Genomic DNA, 18,749 nt, shown 5'->3' with positions numbered 1-18,749 from the left:
AGTGTGAAAGGGGCCTTAGGGCTAGACATGTCCAGTTCATTTCGTTCCAAATTAAAATTCGGACGAATTTTTGTTATTCTGAAATTCGGATGCATCCACATTAGAATAGTACCAGATTTAAACGAATCCGAAATAACGAAAATCAAAATTCGGACGAAATTTGAATTCTTATCATTTTAGAATACTTTTCGAATACGAATAGTTTTCCAATTTCCAAAGAGAATAAAATAGAATAGAAAATAAAGGAATAGAATAGAAAAAATATATTTTTTTCTATTCTATTCCTTTATTTTCTATTCTATTTTATTATTTTTGGAAATTGGAAAACTATTTGAATTCGAAAACTATTCGAAATGGATTCAAAAACTTTTCGAATTGGAAAACTATTTGAAATGGATTTGAAAACTAGCAAGCAGCCCTGATCCTCCTCTTCTCGGGTCCCACATCGGCACTCCAGGCCCCTCCCACCGAGTGCCCCCAGAGCAAGCAGCTTGCAATGGGGGCACCCGTGCCACAGCTCTGCATGTCCATTCACACAGAAAGCTGCAGCTCGGCCCCCACCCCCTCTCTCTCCTCTCATTGGCTCAGTGGCTGTGATTGACAGCAGCAGGACACAATAGCTCCCGCTGCTGTCTCAACCAATGAAGGAGAGTCCCCGGAGAGCCAAGGCTCTAATGCACATCGCTGGATCGAGATGGGGCTCAGGTGAGAATTAAGGGGCCTGAGGGGGCTGCTGCATACAGGTTTTTTTTTTTTAACCTTCATGCATGAAGGTAAAAAACCTTGAGCTTTTAGAACCACTTTAATCTCTTCTCAGCCAGTGTCATTAGTACAGTGACAGTGTATAGGATTAGCACTGACCACTGTATTAAGTGTCACTGGTGATGTCAGTTAGTCTACTTCCCACCCAGTGTCAGTTAGTGTCAAATTGTCCACCACACTATCGCCGCCATTACTAGCTTAAAAAAAAAAAACAAGCTAAAGATTCCAGTATATAAGCCATAGTTTGTAGACCCTAAAACTTTCACTCATATACGCTTATTGGGATTTTTTTGTTTTGTTTACCAAAGACATGTAGCAGAATATATTTTGACCTCAATTTAAAAAGAAATTTGATTTAATTTTTTTTGGGGATATGTGTTATGGCAGAAAGTAAAAAATATTTTTTTGCACACTTTTCAGTCCTTTTTTGTTATGTTTTGAAACAAACAAAAAAAAATAAAAACAGTGATGATCAAATACCACCAAAAGAAAGCTCTATTTTGTGTGAAAAAAATTATTTGGGTACATTGTTGCATGACCGAGCTATTGCCAGTTAAATTATCACAGTGCCAAATAGCAAAAAATAGCCTGATCTTGAAGAGGGTAAAACCTTCCTGAGGTCAAGTGGTTAAGATAGAGCTGCTTGTTTTTTTAACCAGGTATTATTGGGTTTTTTTTTTTTTGTATGTTAGTATTAATATTCATAGACTTTCATGTTGCTCTGAGCATTGTAGTAGGTGCACATTATGATTTTTATTATAATGTAAACCGTTCCATTTGAACACTATGCTCCGTGTTAGAAACCAATGAATTCTTAGTGTGTTCTATACAGGTCTACTGGTGGCTCCTTGCAGCCCAACATCTATCACCAGCTGTCACAGTCGGCATCACAGATGGACCGTAGAGGTTCCTGGAACTTCTCAAGCCCGGGAGTATCTCAGCTGCTTTCCCAGACATCAGCCTCTTCCCAACCATCAAAGGTGCGACAGCCGATTACCCTTACCAATATCCTACAGCGCCGTCATTAAGAATCTTCTCCATGTGTAGATTAGATGGATAAACTGAAAGTTCAGCCAAGTTCTCTGTTGATGGTCCTTCTTGTCCTATGACTTTTTCCCCAAGCTTAAAGGATAGCTAAACCTAGGAAAAAATATGAATAGCCAAACCCAAGAATACATATGAAATATATTGCAGTTTAGTGTCCTTAAATGTGTTGGGTGCCTATTTTTTTTTTTTTTTAAGCTAAGAACATTTTTAGGAAATACTTGTTGATCCTGCCAAAAGCGCTGTGTTCTTTTCACTTCCTTTGAGCTGCACCAAAGCATATCTTCCTTCCTGGCTATCTTCTGTAACCTACCAATTGCACTGTCCCCCCCATGTAATGGGGATGGTTTGTAGTCCACATCAGGAGAGCAGCTTAGGATGGCAACCATGGCTTCCTCCACTGATACAGTGGAGAAGTGATGTAGCCACCCAGGGACAGGAAGTTCTTTTCAGGATTACCAGGTGAAAATAAAGCAAATTGAGCATGACAAAAGAAAGAAAACAAATGCAGTCACCACACCAAGGACTCTTAAGTTGCAATATAATATTTTTTGGGTTTAAGGGCTTATTCACACCACAACATCCTGCAACGCACAATAAGGCAAAAAAAAAAAAAAAAAAAAAAGTTTTTTGATTCCTCCTGTTAAAAAAATAAAAATAGACCGCAACAAGTTAAAACCCCCTTTACTGCTCGTAAACGCGCTAATCGCAACACGCGTGGTGTGTGAATTCAGCCTCAGAAATTACAACAGATCCCCGAATTTTTAGACAAAGATGAGGTTTGTTTTTGTTTAATGTAATGCAATTAAAATGTACCGTCACTGAATTTCTGATTTCATTCTGGAACAATTCTGGTTTCAAATTGTTGTTCTTGGTTAAATAAAAGAGCACATAATGTTTCCTTTTAGAGTCACGGTCTTCACATGCAGTCTGACGTATTAGACCGCTCACAGAAAGGGTCATATCAGTTTTTCAGACGTCCATTCATCCCCATCTATAGATTCGGTCCATTAAAAAATAAAAAAAACCCAGAAGAGGATCCACCCTCCTCCATCTAGGTGGATTAGACTGGAGGGCAGTCGGGTGTAAAAAGACAGCGAAGTCCATTAACACCCAGCTGCCCATTGAGCAGAGCGGGCTCTGTCCGTGTCTGCTCTACATAAACTGAACAGACACAGACTTGTCATCCATCTGCTCCGAACAGCAGGGGATCTGTGAGCGCAAGTGGGGAGGATGTGATGATGGGCAGTATGTTCTGAAGAGGCACGGGGGGTATGATGGGCAGTATGTTCTGAAGAGGCACGGGGGGGGGGGGGGGGGGGGGGTATGATGGGCAGTATGTGCAGAAAAGGGGTGCAGAGAGAAATGATGGTGTGCAGGAGAGTATGACAATGGACGATATATGTAGGAGAGAGATGTGGAGAGTTTGATGTGCAGGAGAGGAGGTTGGAGGGTATGAAATTAGACAATATGTGCAGGAGAGGAGTGTGGAGGATATGACGATGGGCGATATATGTAGGAGAGAGGTATGGAGAGTTTGATGGAAGCAGTATGTGCAGGAGAGGAGCGTGGAGGGTATGACAATAGACAATATGTGCAGGAGAGGAGCGTGGAGGGTATGAAAATAGACAATATGTGCAGAAGAGGAGCGTGGAGGGTATGACGATGGACAATATATACAGGAGAGAATTATAGAGAGTCTGATGGAGGCAGTATGTGCAGGAGAGGAGCGTGGAGGGTATGACAATAGACAATATGTGCAGGAGAGGAGCATGGAGGGTATGACAATAGACAATATGTGCAGGAGAGGAGCGTGGAGGGTATGAAAATAGACAATATGTGCAGAAGAGGAGCGTGGAGGGTATGACGATGGACAATATATACAGGAGAGAATTATAGAGAGTCTGATGGAGGCAGTATGTGCAGGAGAGGAGCGTGGAGGGTATGACAATAGACAATATGTGCAGGAGAGGAGCATGGAGGGTATGACAATAGACAATATGTGCAGGAGAGGAGCGTGGAGGGTATGAAAATAGACAATATGTGCAGGAGAGGAGCGTGGAGGTTATGAAAATGGACAATATGTGCAAGAGAGGAGCGTGGAGGGTATGACAGTGGAAGAATGTGCAGGAGAGGAGTGTGGAGGGTATGACAGTGGACAATATGTGCAGGAGAGGAGCATGGAGGGTATGACGATGGATATATACAGGAGAGAGGTATGGAGAGTTTGATGGAGGCAGTATGTGCAGGAGAGGAGCGTGGAGGGTATGACAATAGACAATATGTGCAGGAGAGGAGCGTGGAGGGTATGACAATAGACAATATGGGCAGGAGAGGAGCGTGGAGGGTATGACAATAGACAATATGTGCAGGAGAGGAGCGTGGAGGGTATGAAAATAGACAATATGTGCAAGAGAGGAGCGTGGAGGGTATGACAGTGGACAGAATGTGCAGGAGAGGAGCGTGGAGGGTATGACAGTGGACAGAATGTGCAGGAGAGGAGCGTGGAGGGTATGACAATAGACAATATGTGCAGGAGAGGAGCGTGGAGGGTATGAAAATACAGCAAGAGGAGGCTGGGAAACCCCACAGTGGCAGAACACCAGGGCCCGGAGGCAAGAAAACATTTGCAATCCTGATAGTTCTCCCACTGCTTTGGATCCTTATATTTTCTTGGTATGCTGGTGACATATATATCTTGTTTTCTGCCACCCTGGGGGGGCCCCCAATACAGTAGGAAGGGAGCTCACTGCAGAACATGTGAAAGGGCCGTTGTGGGGTCGTAGTAAAGGGCCCCAGTATATATATATCTATATCTATCTATCTATCCATCCATCCATCTCTATATATATAGATCTATAGATCTGTATATATATAGATCTATATATATATGCGCATTTTATAGTTGCCCCCCTACTTTTGTCCCTGTCCCCCCACGTGCCCCCCCTAAATATGAAAGCTGGAGACGCCACTGGGTATGACAATAGACGATATGTATAGGAGAGGAGCATGGAGGGTATGACAATAGACGATATGTATAGGAGAGGAGCATGGAGGGTATGACAATAGACGATATGTATAGGAGAGGAGCATGGAGGGTATGACAGTGGACAATATGTGCAGGAGAGGAGCGTGGAGGGTATGACAATAGACAATATGAGCAGGAGAGGAGCGTGAAGGGTATGACAATAAGGTAAGTATGTCAAGGAAAGGAGTGCAGAGGGTATGACAGTGGGAAGTATGAGTCTTTTTCTGACAGGTACTCTTTTTGGAGACATTATAGGTTTGAATCTCCTAATGCCTTGTCTATGCCCATCAGATGTAGACTGGAGACAAAAAGTTGCTTTGGGCACTGGCACAGTACAGATCTGAACCTGGAAGTGTTCAGCACCGAGCCCCTCCGGGTCCACATTATGTGCAGAGGAGATTGGTGAATGGAAGTTCATTGACCTCCTCCTGCTAAACATCCTGGCTTCTGCTAGGTACTATTAACACCTAAAATGGCAGCATGATGCAAATGTTGTACAACCCTCTGTTAAATGTTCCCTTTTTTTTTTTTTTTTTTTAGAGTTCAATTTCTTCCAAAAGCCACAAGGACCTGTTGAGTTCCGCCACATTAAAAATATGGCTCAGCCACGAATTTTTAAAGCCAGTTTCACACTGTTTCTCTAAGCCTTTAAAGTGGTAGTAAACTCTCATATTTAATTTTTACCTACAGGTATTTCCTTTAATAAAGTTTACCTGTAGGTAAAATGAATATCTCCAAAATGTGCACCATTTAGGACATATTCTTGCAAACAGTATCCGGTGACGTCACTGGCGCATGCGCTCTGAAAGAACGGCAGCCCCGTGCCATTCCTTCAGAGCTGTGCCCCACGGCAGAGACTCCCACGCCCATGTGCGGGAGTGACATCATCGCGGCTCGGCCAATCAAGCGGCCGCAGTCCGCGAACCAGGGTGGAAGACTGGGTGAAGATGGAAGCCTCTGCAGCGGTGACAGCACACCACTGGTGGGCTTCATTTTAGGGTAAGTCTCTCATAATGTGCTAGTGTGAAAGTTTACTACTGTTTGAAGTGGCCTTCATCTCCGGTTTGGAAATATTATAAACAGAATAGGAGTGGCGATTGCCATTTTTACAGTGTTACTAAATCCACAACAGTAAAATCGGTGTGTATATTCAGTAAAGCATACTTGTTATACTCACTGTGGAACCTAAGGGGTTAATCCTGTGCATTGTGTAAAAAGGCTGTTTGATCCTGTATGCACTAGGGTGGATAAAAATCAATGATTTACAAAAAAAAATTAAAAAAATAAAAATTTGATTATTTTGATTTAAATCTGATTTTTTATTTTATTTAAATCTGATTTTTTTGATGCTTTCGGAGTAAAAATCTATCTAAAGATAGTTTTCTATTTAAGATACATTAATAATTTTGTTTATTCAGCATGAAATGGTGCTTAGTTATGTAGCATGAGGCTGTATATTCTGCAATATTTACATTTTTGTTAAAAAAACTCATTCAATGAATCCAAGCTCTGCAAGCTGAGATAACTTACACTGCATTGATGCATTCACACAATTTCACAGTAACCATGAGATAAAACAAAGTTCAGTAATATTCCTTTATCCCATCTATGTACACTACAAACTGTATGGTTGAATCGGTTCTGATATCGTTGTTTTACTAACTTATTATTCTAAATAGAATCTTTAAAGCGGGGTTCCACCCAAATTTTGAACATTATCTCTATGCATTCTCTTCCTTGCCTAGATGCTGACATGCTGTGTAAAAAAATTTAAATCGCCGTAATTACCTTTTTTTCTAATCTTCTTAGCACTTCCTGGTTTTCCTCCCATGGGAGTAGGCGTGTTTCTAGCTTCTCCCAGACCTCCCACAGTCCCTGGGAGCTAGTCTCAGGCTTCCCAGCATGCATTGTGCAACAGCGTCATCACAACATCTCTGTGAATGCTGGGAGCACAGCATTCACCGCATCCAGGAAATACATGCTTGTGGGCTTCAAATGCCCACAATGAAGATGGAAACTGCCTGCAGGGAATTTTATAAGTTATTCTTTACAACAAAATCGGACACAGGCAGACTTATTACACAGAACATGTGAGTAGATAATCATGAGAAGAAAAGTTTGTGAATGAACTCCAAAAAAAAAAAACGATAGATAGGTGGACCCCCGCTTTACTATTTGCAAACAAAATGAAGGTTTCCTAACTACCCGCAACAATAAGTCCTTACATTTAAAGAGCACCTGTCATTTCAGATCCTGTTAGCGGCATCCACTCACCTGCGGCGGTCACGTCTCTCACCTTGTTGGGTCACTGCCGCATCACCAGCCATCCCATTAAAGTGAATGGGACTGTCGGTGAGCCAACAGCGGGTCAGAGGAGGAGCCAACAGCGGGTCAGAGGAGGAGCTGCTGCGGGACAGAGAAGACAGTTGTTCTTTAAAAATTATGATTTCAATCAACTTGATTTAAATCAAATCCACCCTGGTATGCACAGATCCCCATAACATGTCTGGATAAGACAGAATTACTGGAGTCAGGCTGCACATGCTGTTTGGTGTGTATTGTTAGAAAGGTTTTTTTTTTTTTCTTTGGGAAAGTGTGTGATCAGCACAGGGCCAGTCAGCACTGTCCAGACCGAGGGTCAGGGGTCCTGCATCCTGGCAGGATAACCAGTGTAGAATGAAAACTCCTCCCACAAGCTTTAACCAGACACTGATAGAAGTCACAAGACTGCTATATACTGCTGATGAGAAAAGGTATTTAGCAGTTTATATTTATTAAAATAATTGCATTTCCATGTTCTGTGTACTGTGGGAGACCAGATATAGTGCATGCAGGCTCCAGGGTTTAATAACTCTTTAAGCAAGCTGCTAGCAGACTTCAGCAGGCTTTCAACCAGCTTCAAAAAGTGCTGAAGCCTGCTAGAAGCTTGTTTAACCACTTCAATACCGGGCACTTTCACCCCCCTTCCTGCCCAGGCCAATTTTCATTGCTGCCGCACTTTGAATGACAATTGCGCGGTCATGCAACACTGTACCCATATGACATTTGTAATCATTTTTTTTTACACAAATAGAGCTTTCATTTGGTGGTATTTAATCACTGCTGGGTTTTTTGTTCTAAAAATAAGACTGAAAATTTTGAAAAAAAAAAAAAAAAAAGTTTTTCTTAAGCAGGCCATACACGGTCGAATTTTGAACGAATTTTCTTTTCAAAATCAGAAAGTTCGTTTTTTTGTGATCTGATCCCACCATTCATTTTCGAAATTCGGCCAACCAAGCCTTCAATTTCACCTCATGGGAATTTCACTGGGAATCTTCTTTTCTCTCCGTAAGTTTTCTTTTCTTATTGCATTTCTCGCACGATTCTCCCATCATTGATTAGAAAATCGTTTGTTTTTCTAAAAATTTCCAACATGTCCGATTCCTCAAATTTGATTGCCGCGCGAAAATCGGCCGTTGTTGCAGCTCCACTAATGGTGCGGAATTCGTACGAAAATTCTTTCATACGGTTTTCGAAAGAAAATTTTTACGGAATTCGAACCGTGTATGGCCGGCATTAGTTTTGGTCAGTACATTTTGTAAAAAAGCAATTTTTCTCCTGCACTGATGTGCCTTGATGCGGCTGCACTTATGAGGAGGCACCAATATGCCGAACCGATGGGCACTGATATGCAGCACTGATAGGTGGCATTGGTGGGCACTGATGGGCGGCACTGACTGGCATCACTAATGGGCAGTGATTGGTGACACTGATGGGCACTGCTGGGGCATCACTGTAATCAGGGCACTGATCATCAGTACCCGGATTACCTACCCTTGTCTTCTAGGAACACCGCGTTGCGCACGACCGTTCTGGGGCGCTGTCATAGAACGTCCTCCCAGAACAAGAGCCGCACCGCTCCTCCGTCATTTGACGTTGGGCGGGGGCGGCAAGTGGTTAAAGTGGCAGTCAGCAGAACTCCCATTAGGATCTGTGTTCAACATTTACAAACTGGATTTGAATGGTAATTTATAGACATGTGCAATTTGTTTAGTTCCGAATTTGTTTTTTTTAACGAATTTTGAGAAATTCTGAAATTTTTTCAAAATTTTGGAAATTTGAAAATCCGAATTTTCGGATTTCCGAATGTCTGAATTTTTGGATTTCCAAAAAAAGCAAAAAAAGAATGGAATGAAAACTAAAACGGAACACATTTTTTGTATGTCTAGTAATTTACATGTCTAGTAATTTAAAAGCTCCGGAGCTTGCTGGAAGCTCTGCAAATGATTTGTCAAAAGCTCGCTGTTCACACCGATCTTATACAAGCTGAAACCCGTGAGATCCGGGGCCTAACCCCCCCTCCCCCCCAAGTGTAAGTGTAAATGAGCCCCAAGGTCATAATTATTCGGTAAAATGTAATCTGGTTCATTACAATAATTAAAAAAGACGACACAGAGGCTATAACCTGTATAATAGTATTTATATTTTATATAATATATATATATATAAAGCAACATTTGACATTGACATCATTTTCTCAATACAAAAATAGCACCACAAACAATAGTGAAATATACAGTACCATGGTAACAATGGAATATTCTTTACACAACAGACCAGTCATCTTTGTGATTAGTTAGCACCATTGTAAAATGCTACAGAGAAGCTCATGTAACCCATGCTACAGGAAAACCAAAGGGAAGAAAAAAGGGGTCTTGTTTGGTTATTTTTTTTTTTATAGTGTGCATTTGCATCAGATTAAGTCATTGCGATGTGTCCATAGAAAAGGGTTACATTGTCATTAGAAAGGGAGGCGTTTGTGATCATAACCTGCGATGAACCATTTCCTGTCTGTCTCATTAAAGTATCTATAAACCCAAAAGGACAAATGTATTCTATATTGCAGCTTAGAAATGTGGTGGCTGCATTCGTTTTCCTTATTTTCACTTGGCGATCCGGCCAGGAAGTCTGTTATTTTTCAGCTTTCTTTTAAACAGACCAAGCTGTCCAGCAAAAGTGGCGGTTAGAGGGTTGGTACAAACCATTTACCACTGCTTACAATGATCAGCTTTTATTTAATGTAAAATCTTTGTCCCAAAAGGAAAAAGAACTGTTACTGTAACTGCTTAAAAGGCGTTAGTTGGAGTTCAGCTTTTGTTAGTGAAGTTCATCTAAATCTGCTAGTCCAAATCTAATGCTCCCCCCCCCCCCATAAGGACAATGCTACTAGCCAACGGTTTTTCCTGTTGCTTCTCCATTCAGAGTGGAGGTTCACAGCTATGTGTTTTGCAGTACGTGTTTTGTAGAAACAAACTACGGTCCATGTGTATGCAAGTATAAAAACATATATATATTTTATTTATACAGGGATTAAAACCAGTACACAATCAGTTGATAAACTGGACAATATGTTTTTACAATATACTGCAAGTCCCAAGCGCACTTTTGTCTTCTACATGTTTCGCCACATTGGCATCTTCAGGAAGTATTAAAGTGCTAAAGTACAACTATATGAAAAATTATAATTTTTTTTTATTTTTATCCAACAAAAAAGGTTTATTGAGAACAAAGCATACAGTAACAATGTCAAACAATACATTTTTACACAGATATCCAATGTTACCAACATTATTTATCTAAAAAATACTCGATTTTGCAAACAATAAAAGGTGCACGCATGCATCTTTATGAACTAGAATACTCATCGCCTCAATATTCCCTTGGCCTAAAACATCCTCATCCTGCATTAAAGCGGGGTTCCACCCACATTTTGAATAATATCTGTATGTATTCTCTTCCTTGCCTAGATGCTGACATGCTGTTTAAAAAAATTTAAATCGCCGTAATTACCTTTTATTTTTCTATTCTTCTTTGCACTTCCTGGTTCTCCTCCCGTGGGAGTAGGCGTGTTTCTAGCCTCTCCCAGACTCCTGGGAGCTAGTCTCAGGCTTCCCAGGATGCCACTGAGCATGTGCGGGAACGAGCGGTGAATGCTGGGAGCACAGCATTCACCACATCCAGGAAATAAATGCTTGTGGGCTTCAAATGCCCACAATGAAGATGGAAACCGCCTGCAGTGAATAATATAAGTTATTCTTTCCGACGAAATCTGACACAGGCAGACATATTACACATAATATGTGAGTATGTAATGCTGAGAAGAAAAGTTTGTGAATGAACTCAAAAAAAAAAAAAAAACGATAGATAGGTGGACCCCCGCTTTAAGTCTGAGCAACCTATCCATGATAAGATCTACTGGGGCTAGCCCAGGAACCTCCAGCCATGGGGCCCATCATACTTATGTGAGCATCCCCTGTGCTGATATATAACTTTTTCCATCCTCAATGTGTTACCAACAGTAGTAGTCCATTCCTTAACTGTAGCAGGGTCTTCCGACTTCCAGTGTACCATTATTCATTTTCGGGCCAGAAATAAGACCCCAACTCTGGCTTCTCTGGAATATAATCTTATTTAGAAAACATACATACACAAAATACAAACAAAATGAGTCTATAGAACATATCGGTTTCACATTACATACCAGGGATCCCAGAGGTTGCACCCAGATGGAGCCTGGACCCGGGACAAAGGGAATGAACAATCCCAGACCACAGCAGAGCACAGGGGGGTACCCCATATTGCCCTGTGTCATTGTACATGCTCTGAGATTGACCCCCTGTATGGGTATTGGCACAGCGGGGGCCCATCCTTGGACTTTGGGGTGCCCCCTGTGCCGGTCTGGGAATGTTCAACCCCTTTGTCCCGGGTCCAGGTTCCATCTGGGTGCAAATTTTGGGAGCCCTGTATGTGATGTGAATCCGATATGTTTGATTTTGTATGTATTTTGTGTATATATGTCTTCTAATTAGGATTCAATTTTTCACATATTTGTACTGTAGCACTTTAATAATTCCTGAAGAAGCCAATGTGGCGAAACATGTAGAAGACAAAAGTGTGCTTGGGACTCAACATAATGTAAAAACGTATTGTCCAGTTTATCAATTGTTTGTTTACTGTTTTCAATCTGTGTATAAATAAAAAATATGTTTTTATACTTACCTTTTTTGGTGGCACCTGTAGAATCCCATCCCATCTCTGTTAAAATGAGCAATTTTATACAGATGTGGTGCAGTTTCACGATAACTCCAACCATACAGCCAGAATTAGAATTACAGTCCATATAACATGATTTCCGATCATGGTCACGCTCACAATCAGTGCGTTTTTTTGGAAAGGAACCTTTTTGCCTACAGCAGGTTTGCGTTTCTGGTTCCATAGATTTCAATGAAAATGCAGCAGAAACCCACCAAAAATGCTAGCGTTTCTGCTGGTTTCTCCTGCGGGACAACAGACACCTTCCAAAAGAGCATTATAAACGCATGGTCAAAAAATGCACCAGGAAAACGCATATACCCCAACCTGCATAGGTGTGAACCTAGCCTAAGACAGGAAGTGTGTTGCTGGCCGAATCCCCAGGTGATAAAGGAAAAAAATGTTTAGAAAAGAAAAAAATAAAACAAATCCAGCCTCCACATTTAGTTCAAGCACAGTTTTTGGAAGCACAAATCGCACTGACTGCGTTTGTGATCCTTTTGGGGTGTTGTTAACTTTGTATTGACATCCGCAGCGGAACGCAAACACAGTGCAATTGTAGTGCGGGAAACGCGAAGGGATCGCTGCGTTTCCCACACAGCATGTGTGAACCTAGGCTTAAAACTGGGTAAGCTGCAATATATTTAACGTGTTTGTTTTTGGGTTTTGATACACTTTAGGCTGCATTTACACCTGAGCGTTTTCAGCTCTTAAAACAATAGTAAAACGCCTGAAAAAAACCCCTGAAAAACGCCCAACAAGCAAAATCCCATTCATTCCAATGGCACCTGTTCACATCTGAGCGTTTTGTCACCTGAAGTAAAACGCCTGAAAAACCCCAAGCTCAAAAAAGAACATGAGCTTCTTTGGGGCAGATTACAGGCGTTTTTCTGCCTTTTGAATTGGTGACCTGAACAAAATCGCGGCAAAATCGCAGTAAAAACGTGCGACTTTGAAACGCTCAGGTGTGAACGCAGCCTCAAGTCTAGGTTCACAACTATGCGGCTGCGCTTGATGCGTTTTTCAGGCACGTTTTTCAGTGTATTTTGCATTTTTAACCACTTCAGCCCCGGAAGATTTGACTGCTCAATGACCAGGCCATTTTCTGTGATACGGCACTGCGACGCTTTAACTGACAATTGCGCGGTCGGGCGACGCAGTACCCAAACAAAATTGATGTCCTTTTTTCCCCACAAATAGAGCTTTCTTTTGGTGGAGGAACTTCCACTTTAGGCACTCCTCAGCCTCTTACATGCCACATTTCATTTTTTTTGGGGGGGGGGGGGGGGTACCTAGTTTTGACAGGTACCCAGCTCTCACTTCCGCTCTCACCACCTAGGCGACTCCTCGTCTCCCCTTCCCTCCCTGCAATCTTCTGGGACATGTCACAGGTCCCAGAAGATTGCCCGGCCACTGAGAAAGTGCAGCGCGACTCGTGCATGCGCAGTGCGCACGGCATTGCAAGTGTAGGCACCCGGCTGTGACAGCTTGCGGCTTCACAGCTGGGTGCCCACACTTGCAATGCCGGCGCCGTGGAGAGGAGCGGCCACATCGCTGGACCGCGGGACAGGCGAGTGTCTGTTTATTAAAAGTGAGCAACTACACTTTTTGTAGCTGCTGACTTTTAATAAACGTAAAAACGAGTGGAACTCCGATTTAGAGCATTCTATGCATTAAGCTGGAAAAACCTTCTGTGCTGCAGCTGCCCCCCAGAGCCCCCCCTTTTTCTTACCAGAACCCGATTGTTCCAGCCACTGTCTCTGCTCTCATTGGATACAATGATAGCAGCAGGAGCCATTGGCTCCCGCTGCTGTCAATCAAATCCAGTGACGCGCGGGGGGGGGGGGGAGGGGGGGGCATGTCCTGCTGTCTGTCGTACGCAGCAGCGGGACTCGTGAGCGCAACCGCACGGGTGCCCCCATGGAATAGGGGTCTCCGTGGGGGCACCCGACGAAGAGGAGGAGCCAGGAGCGCCGACAGGGCACCCCGGAAGAGGAGGAATCAGGGCCGCTCTGTGCAAAACCCTTGCACAGGGCAGGTAAGTATAACATGTTTGTTATTTAAAAAAAAAAAATCACTTTAAACTCAATACAGAACGCCTCCAGGAATCTGTTGCTTTAAAGGGAAGGTTACAGTTTGTAAATCTGTAATTGGTTATCCAGGGCTAAGTAACCTTGTAGAGAGCAGGTACACCTCAATGCCACTTATTACCTCTATAACATCTGCCGCCTGGGCTACAGAATTTTTATATGCATCAGGAAGGAAGGCAGGCACGGTAATAGAGGCACCATAGGATATCTGCAGCAATAGTTTACTTTGAATGCTTTAAGGCCCCTTTCACACTGAGGCGCTTCTAAACTGCCAGTAAAACACTGAGCGATTTTGAAGAGCCTTTCAGGCGCTTTCCATTCATTTCAATGGAGAGGGGTGTTTTTTCACCGCCCTGCCAGCGCACTGCCCCAGTGTGTAAGTATTCATTCATTTTAATTGAAATGGTTTTTCGTGAGCTTTTCAGGCGCTTATTTTAGCGTGAAAGCGCCTCAGTGTGAAAGGGGTCTAAAGCAGGGGTCTCCACACCTTCTAAACAAAGGGCCAGTCTGCTGTCCTTCAGACTTTAGGTGAAAAAGTGCCAGCATCGGTATAAGTGAAATATGGCTCAGGCTTTATGGTCAGTGGGAGGACTAGTGGCCCATTCACTGTTGTCAGTGGGAGGACTAGTGCCCCATCGCTGGTGTCAGTGGGAGGAATAGTGGCCCATCACTGGTGTCAGTGGGAGGAATAGTGCCCCATCGCTGGTGTCAGTGGGAGGAATAGTGCCCCATCACTGGTGTCAGTGGGAGGACTAGTGCCCCATCGCTGGTGTCAGTGGGAGGACTAGTGCCCCATCGCTGGTGTCAGTGGGAGGAATAGTGCCCCATCATTGGTGTCAGTGGGAGGAATAGTGCTGCATCACTGGTGTCAGTGGGAGGAATAGTGCCGCATCACTGGTGTCAGTGGGAGGAATAGTGCCCCATCACTGGTGTCAGTGGGAGAAATAGTGCCCCATGACTGGTGTCAGTGGGAGGAATAGTGCCCATCATTGGTGTCAGTGGGAGGAATAGTGCTGCATCATGGTGTCAGTGGGAGGAATAGTGCCGCATCACTGGTGTCAGTGGGAGGAATAGTGCCCCATCACTGGTGTCAGTGGGAGAAATAGTGCCCCATGACTGTGTCAGTGGGAGGAATAGTGTCCCATCATTGGTGTCAGTGGGAGGAATAGTGCCCCATCACTGGTGTCAGTGGGAGAAATAGTGCCCCATGACTGGTGTCAGTGGGAGGAATAGTGCCCCATCACTGGTGTCAGTGGGAGGAATAGTGCCCCATCATTGGTGTCAGTAGGAGGAATACTGCCCCAAGGGCTGGGTAAAGGCTGGCAAATGGCCGCATTTGGCCCATGGGCCACAGTTTGGAGACCACTGCTTTAAAGGATTTGTTCACCTTTAGTGATGGTTGTGTTCTGCCGAGAAAGTCCCCCCGGTGGATAAGGACTCCCCTGTACTGCGCAGGCGCAACGCTTGTGCAGTACATAGTTACATAGTTACATAGTAGGTGAGGTTGAAAAAAGACACAAGTCCATCAAGTCCAACCTATGTGTGATTATATGTCAGTATTGCATTGTATATCCCTGTATGTTGCGGTCGTTCAGGTGCTTATCTAATAGTTTCTTGAAGCTATCAATGCTCCCCGCTGAGACCACCGCCTGTGGAAGGGAATTCCACATCCTTGCCGCTCTTACAGTAAAGAACCCTCTACGTAGTTTAAGATTAAACCTCTTTTCTTCTAATTTTAATGAGTGGCCACGAGTCTTGGTAAACTCTCTTCTGCGAAAAAGTTTTATCCCTATTGTGGGGTCACCAGTACAGTATTTATAAATTGAAATCATATCCCCTCTCAAGCGTCTCTTCTCCAGAGAGATAAGTTCAGTGCTCGCAACCTTTCCTCATAACTAATATCCTCCAGACCCTTTATTAGCTTTGTTGCCCTTCTTTGTACTCGCTCCATTTCCAGTACATCCTTCCTGAGGACTGGTGCCCAGAACTGGACCGCATACTCTAGGTGCGGCCGGACCAGAGTCTTGTAGAGCGGGAGAATTATCGTTTTATCTCTGGAGTTGATCCCCCTTTTAATGCCAATATTCTGTTTGCTTTGTTAGCAGCAGCTTGGCATTGCATGTCATTGCTGAGCCTATCATCTACTAGGACCCCCAGGTCCTTTTCCATCCTAGATTCCCCCAGAGGTTCTCCCCCCAGTGTATAGATTGCATTCATATTTTTGCCACCCAAATGCATTATTTTACATCCTGTACATACAGTACGATCCGCTGAAAATAGCCGAAGCTGAACACCTGCGAGTCAGCTGTACACGGCGCCTGCAACAGGGTCCCTCGCGGGCTCGCTTTGCTCGCCGTGCTTCGGGCACGGCCTCGTTTCGCTCGGTGTATTTTTATTCTAACTCTATGTCCACTTGGATGGTGGGGCTTGAACCTGGACTGAGGGCAGAATGTAGTGCGCAGGCGCCGTGTAGAGCTGACGATCAGCTGTTCAAATTTGGAGACTTTCGCCGGCTCCGTAGTTGTTCGTACTGCGCAAGCACAGTACAGGGGGGGGTCCTTATCCGCCAGGGGAACTTTCTCGGCAAGACACCGTTGCCAAAAAATCCCTGTGCATTACAGCAAGCTGTTTATTCCATTGCCCTCCCCTCTTCGTCATGCATCCAATACATCCCGGGGTTAGGATAGTTAGAGTGGTATGGAACTAGTTGATTATATCTGAATTTTTCTTTGTTTAACCAGCACTAATACTCATAGTAATCTGTACTCCTGAAATAACACTATCTGACCACTAGATGGCAGAGAATAACAATCTAATAAAACCCAATAGACTATGGACATTCAGATAGAAGTACTGTAGTGATTCTTTCATTCTGTAGACAAAAAAAAAAAAAAAAAGGAGGGCCCACTGGTAAAGTATGGTTAGAAAAAAAAGGTGGAAAATAGACTAAAATGATAGATTACAAAAAATCTGGTTCAATCCCATTGATATTAACTGATCCCGTTTGGCTTAGGATTTCAGAAATAGTAACCATCATTTTTAGTAAAATATTGGCCACATCTATCCTTGGTCTGAACATGTAATAACATTAAGCTTAACCAACGGAAGAAATTGTCATCATTTATAATAACTAAATAAAAAATCAGAGCAAGGAATCCATTCACCGTTTTTGGATTCCATCAATGGCCCCTTAGACCAATGACGTGCGCCGACCCGCAGCTGCTAACCCAATACACATTAATGAACTAGATAAGGGGTCCCTAACTACAGCGATATGGCATATCCACAGATTGAGGATTCAGGTGAGCACAGGAGGCCTTTGGTCTCCACTGTTACCCAACATCCATTGAGAGATTCTGATATAAGGGGGACTCTGATGTATGGGGGGGGACCTGATGTTAGAGGGTCTCTGACGGGAACGCGGTTGCAAGGGGGAAACACTCATGTATAGGGAAACTATGATGGGGGCACTGATGTGTGTGGGGGGAATTCTGATGGAAATCTTGATGTAAAGGGGAACTCTGATGAAAAAAGGGACCCTGATGGAAGGAGAGACTATGATGCGGAGCCTGATGTAAGTTGGGGGGGGACCTTGATGGGAACCCAGTTGCAAGGGGGACTATGATGAAGACACTGATGTGTGTGTGTGTGGGGGGGGGGACTCTGATGTAAATATTAATGTAAAGGGGAACTCTGATAGGAACTCAGATGTAAAAGGGGACACTGATGTTAGAACTGATGGGGAAGTCTGATATAAGGGGACTCTGATGGGGACCCTGATGTGGGGGGGGGGGGGGACCTTGATGGGAACCCAGTTGCAAAGGGGACCTCTGATGTGAAGGGGGACTACGATGGGGACACTGATGTGTGTGTGTGGGAGGGGGGACTCTAATGGAAATCTTGTTGTAAAGGGGAACTCTGATGTAAAAAGGGACCCTGATGGAAGGGGGGACTATGATGTGGAGCCTGATGTAAAGGAGGCTCTTATATGAGGGGACTCTGATGTGGGGGGGGGCCTCGATGGGAACCCAGTTGCAAGGGGGACCTTTGATGTGAAGGGGGACCTCTGATGTGTGTGTGTGGACTCTGATGGAAGTATTGATGTAAAGGGGAACTCTGATGGAAACCCAGATGTAAAATGGGATTGATGACTGATGTTAAGGGAACTAATGGGGAGTCTGATGTAAGGGGGACTCTGATGGTGACCCTGATGTGAGGGGGGGAATCTGATGGGATCCCTTAGTGTAATGGGGGAGGGGGGGTCTGATGGAAATCCTGATGTGAAGGGGAACTCCAAAGGGAACCCTGATGTAAGGGTGCACGCTGATGGAAGGGGGACTCTGATCGGGACCCTCATGTAGTGGGGGGCTCTGATGTAAGGGGGACTCTGATGGGAACCCTTAGTGTAAGGGGTGGCGGCTCTGATGGAAATCCTGATGTGAAGGAGAGCTCCGACGGGTACCCTGATGTTAAGTGGGCCTCCGATTGGGACCCTGATGTTAGATGGGACTACGAAGGGCACACTGATTTGGGGGGGGCGCCTCTGATGGGGACCCTGATGTATAGGGGAACATATTCATCAATAAAACTGAGTTTTTCGTCCAGTGAATATTTCTGAAACATACAAAGTGGCCCTCGTACTGAAAGATTTAGAGACCCCTCAACTAATATCACACTAAATTTTCCTGATTGGTTGCCATGTATTATTGCACCCCTTTGCTCTTCCCATCTTATTTACTATAAATCCACGTTAT

General features: G+C 43.9%; 1 protein-coding gene across 1 annotated transcript in view; it reads left to right on the top strand.

Annotated features, from left to right (window-relative positions):
• Nucleotides 1-3,074, top strand: part of RNF212 (ring finger protein 212) — an 80,003-nt gene extending 76,929 nt beyond the window's left edge. Inside the window, exon 12 of the mRNA XM_073618378.1 lies at nucleotides 1,595-3,074. Within this exon, the coding sequence (XP_073474479.1) occupies nucleotides 1,595-1,790 (196 nt within the window). The 3' untranslated portion in view covers nucleotides 1,791-3,074. The remainder of the gene's footprint in view (nucleotides 1-1,594) is intronic.
• Nucleotides 3,075-18,749: the final 15,675 nt, after the last annotated feature.

This window comes from Aquarana catesbeiana, linkage group LG03, assembly GCF_042186555.1.
Source record: "Aquarana catesbeiana isolate 2022-GZ linkage group LG03, ASM4218655v1, whole genome shotgun sequence".
Lineage (NCBI taxonomy): Eukaryota > Metazoa > Chordata > Amphibia > Anura > Ranidae > Aquarana > Aquarana catesbeiana.
This window is presented reverse-complemented; position numbering and strand designations above follow the sequence as displayed.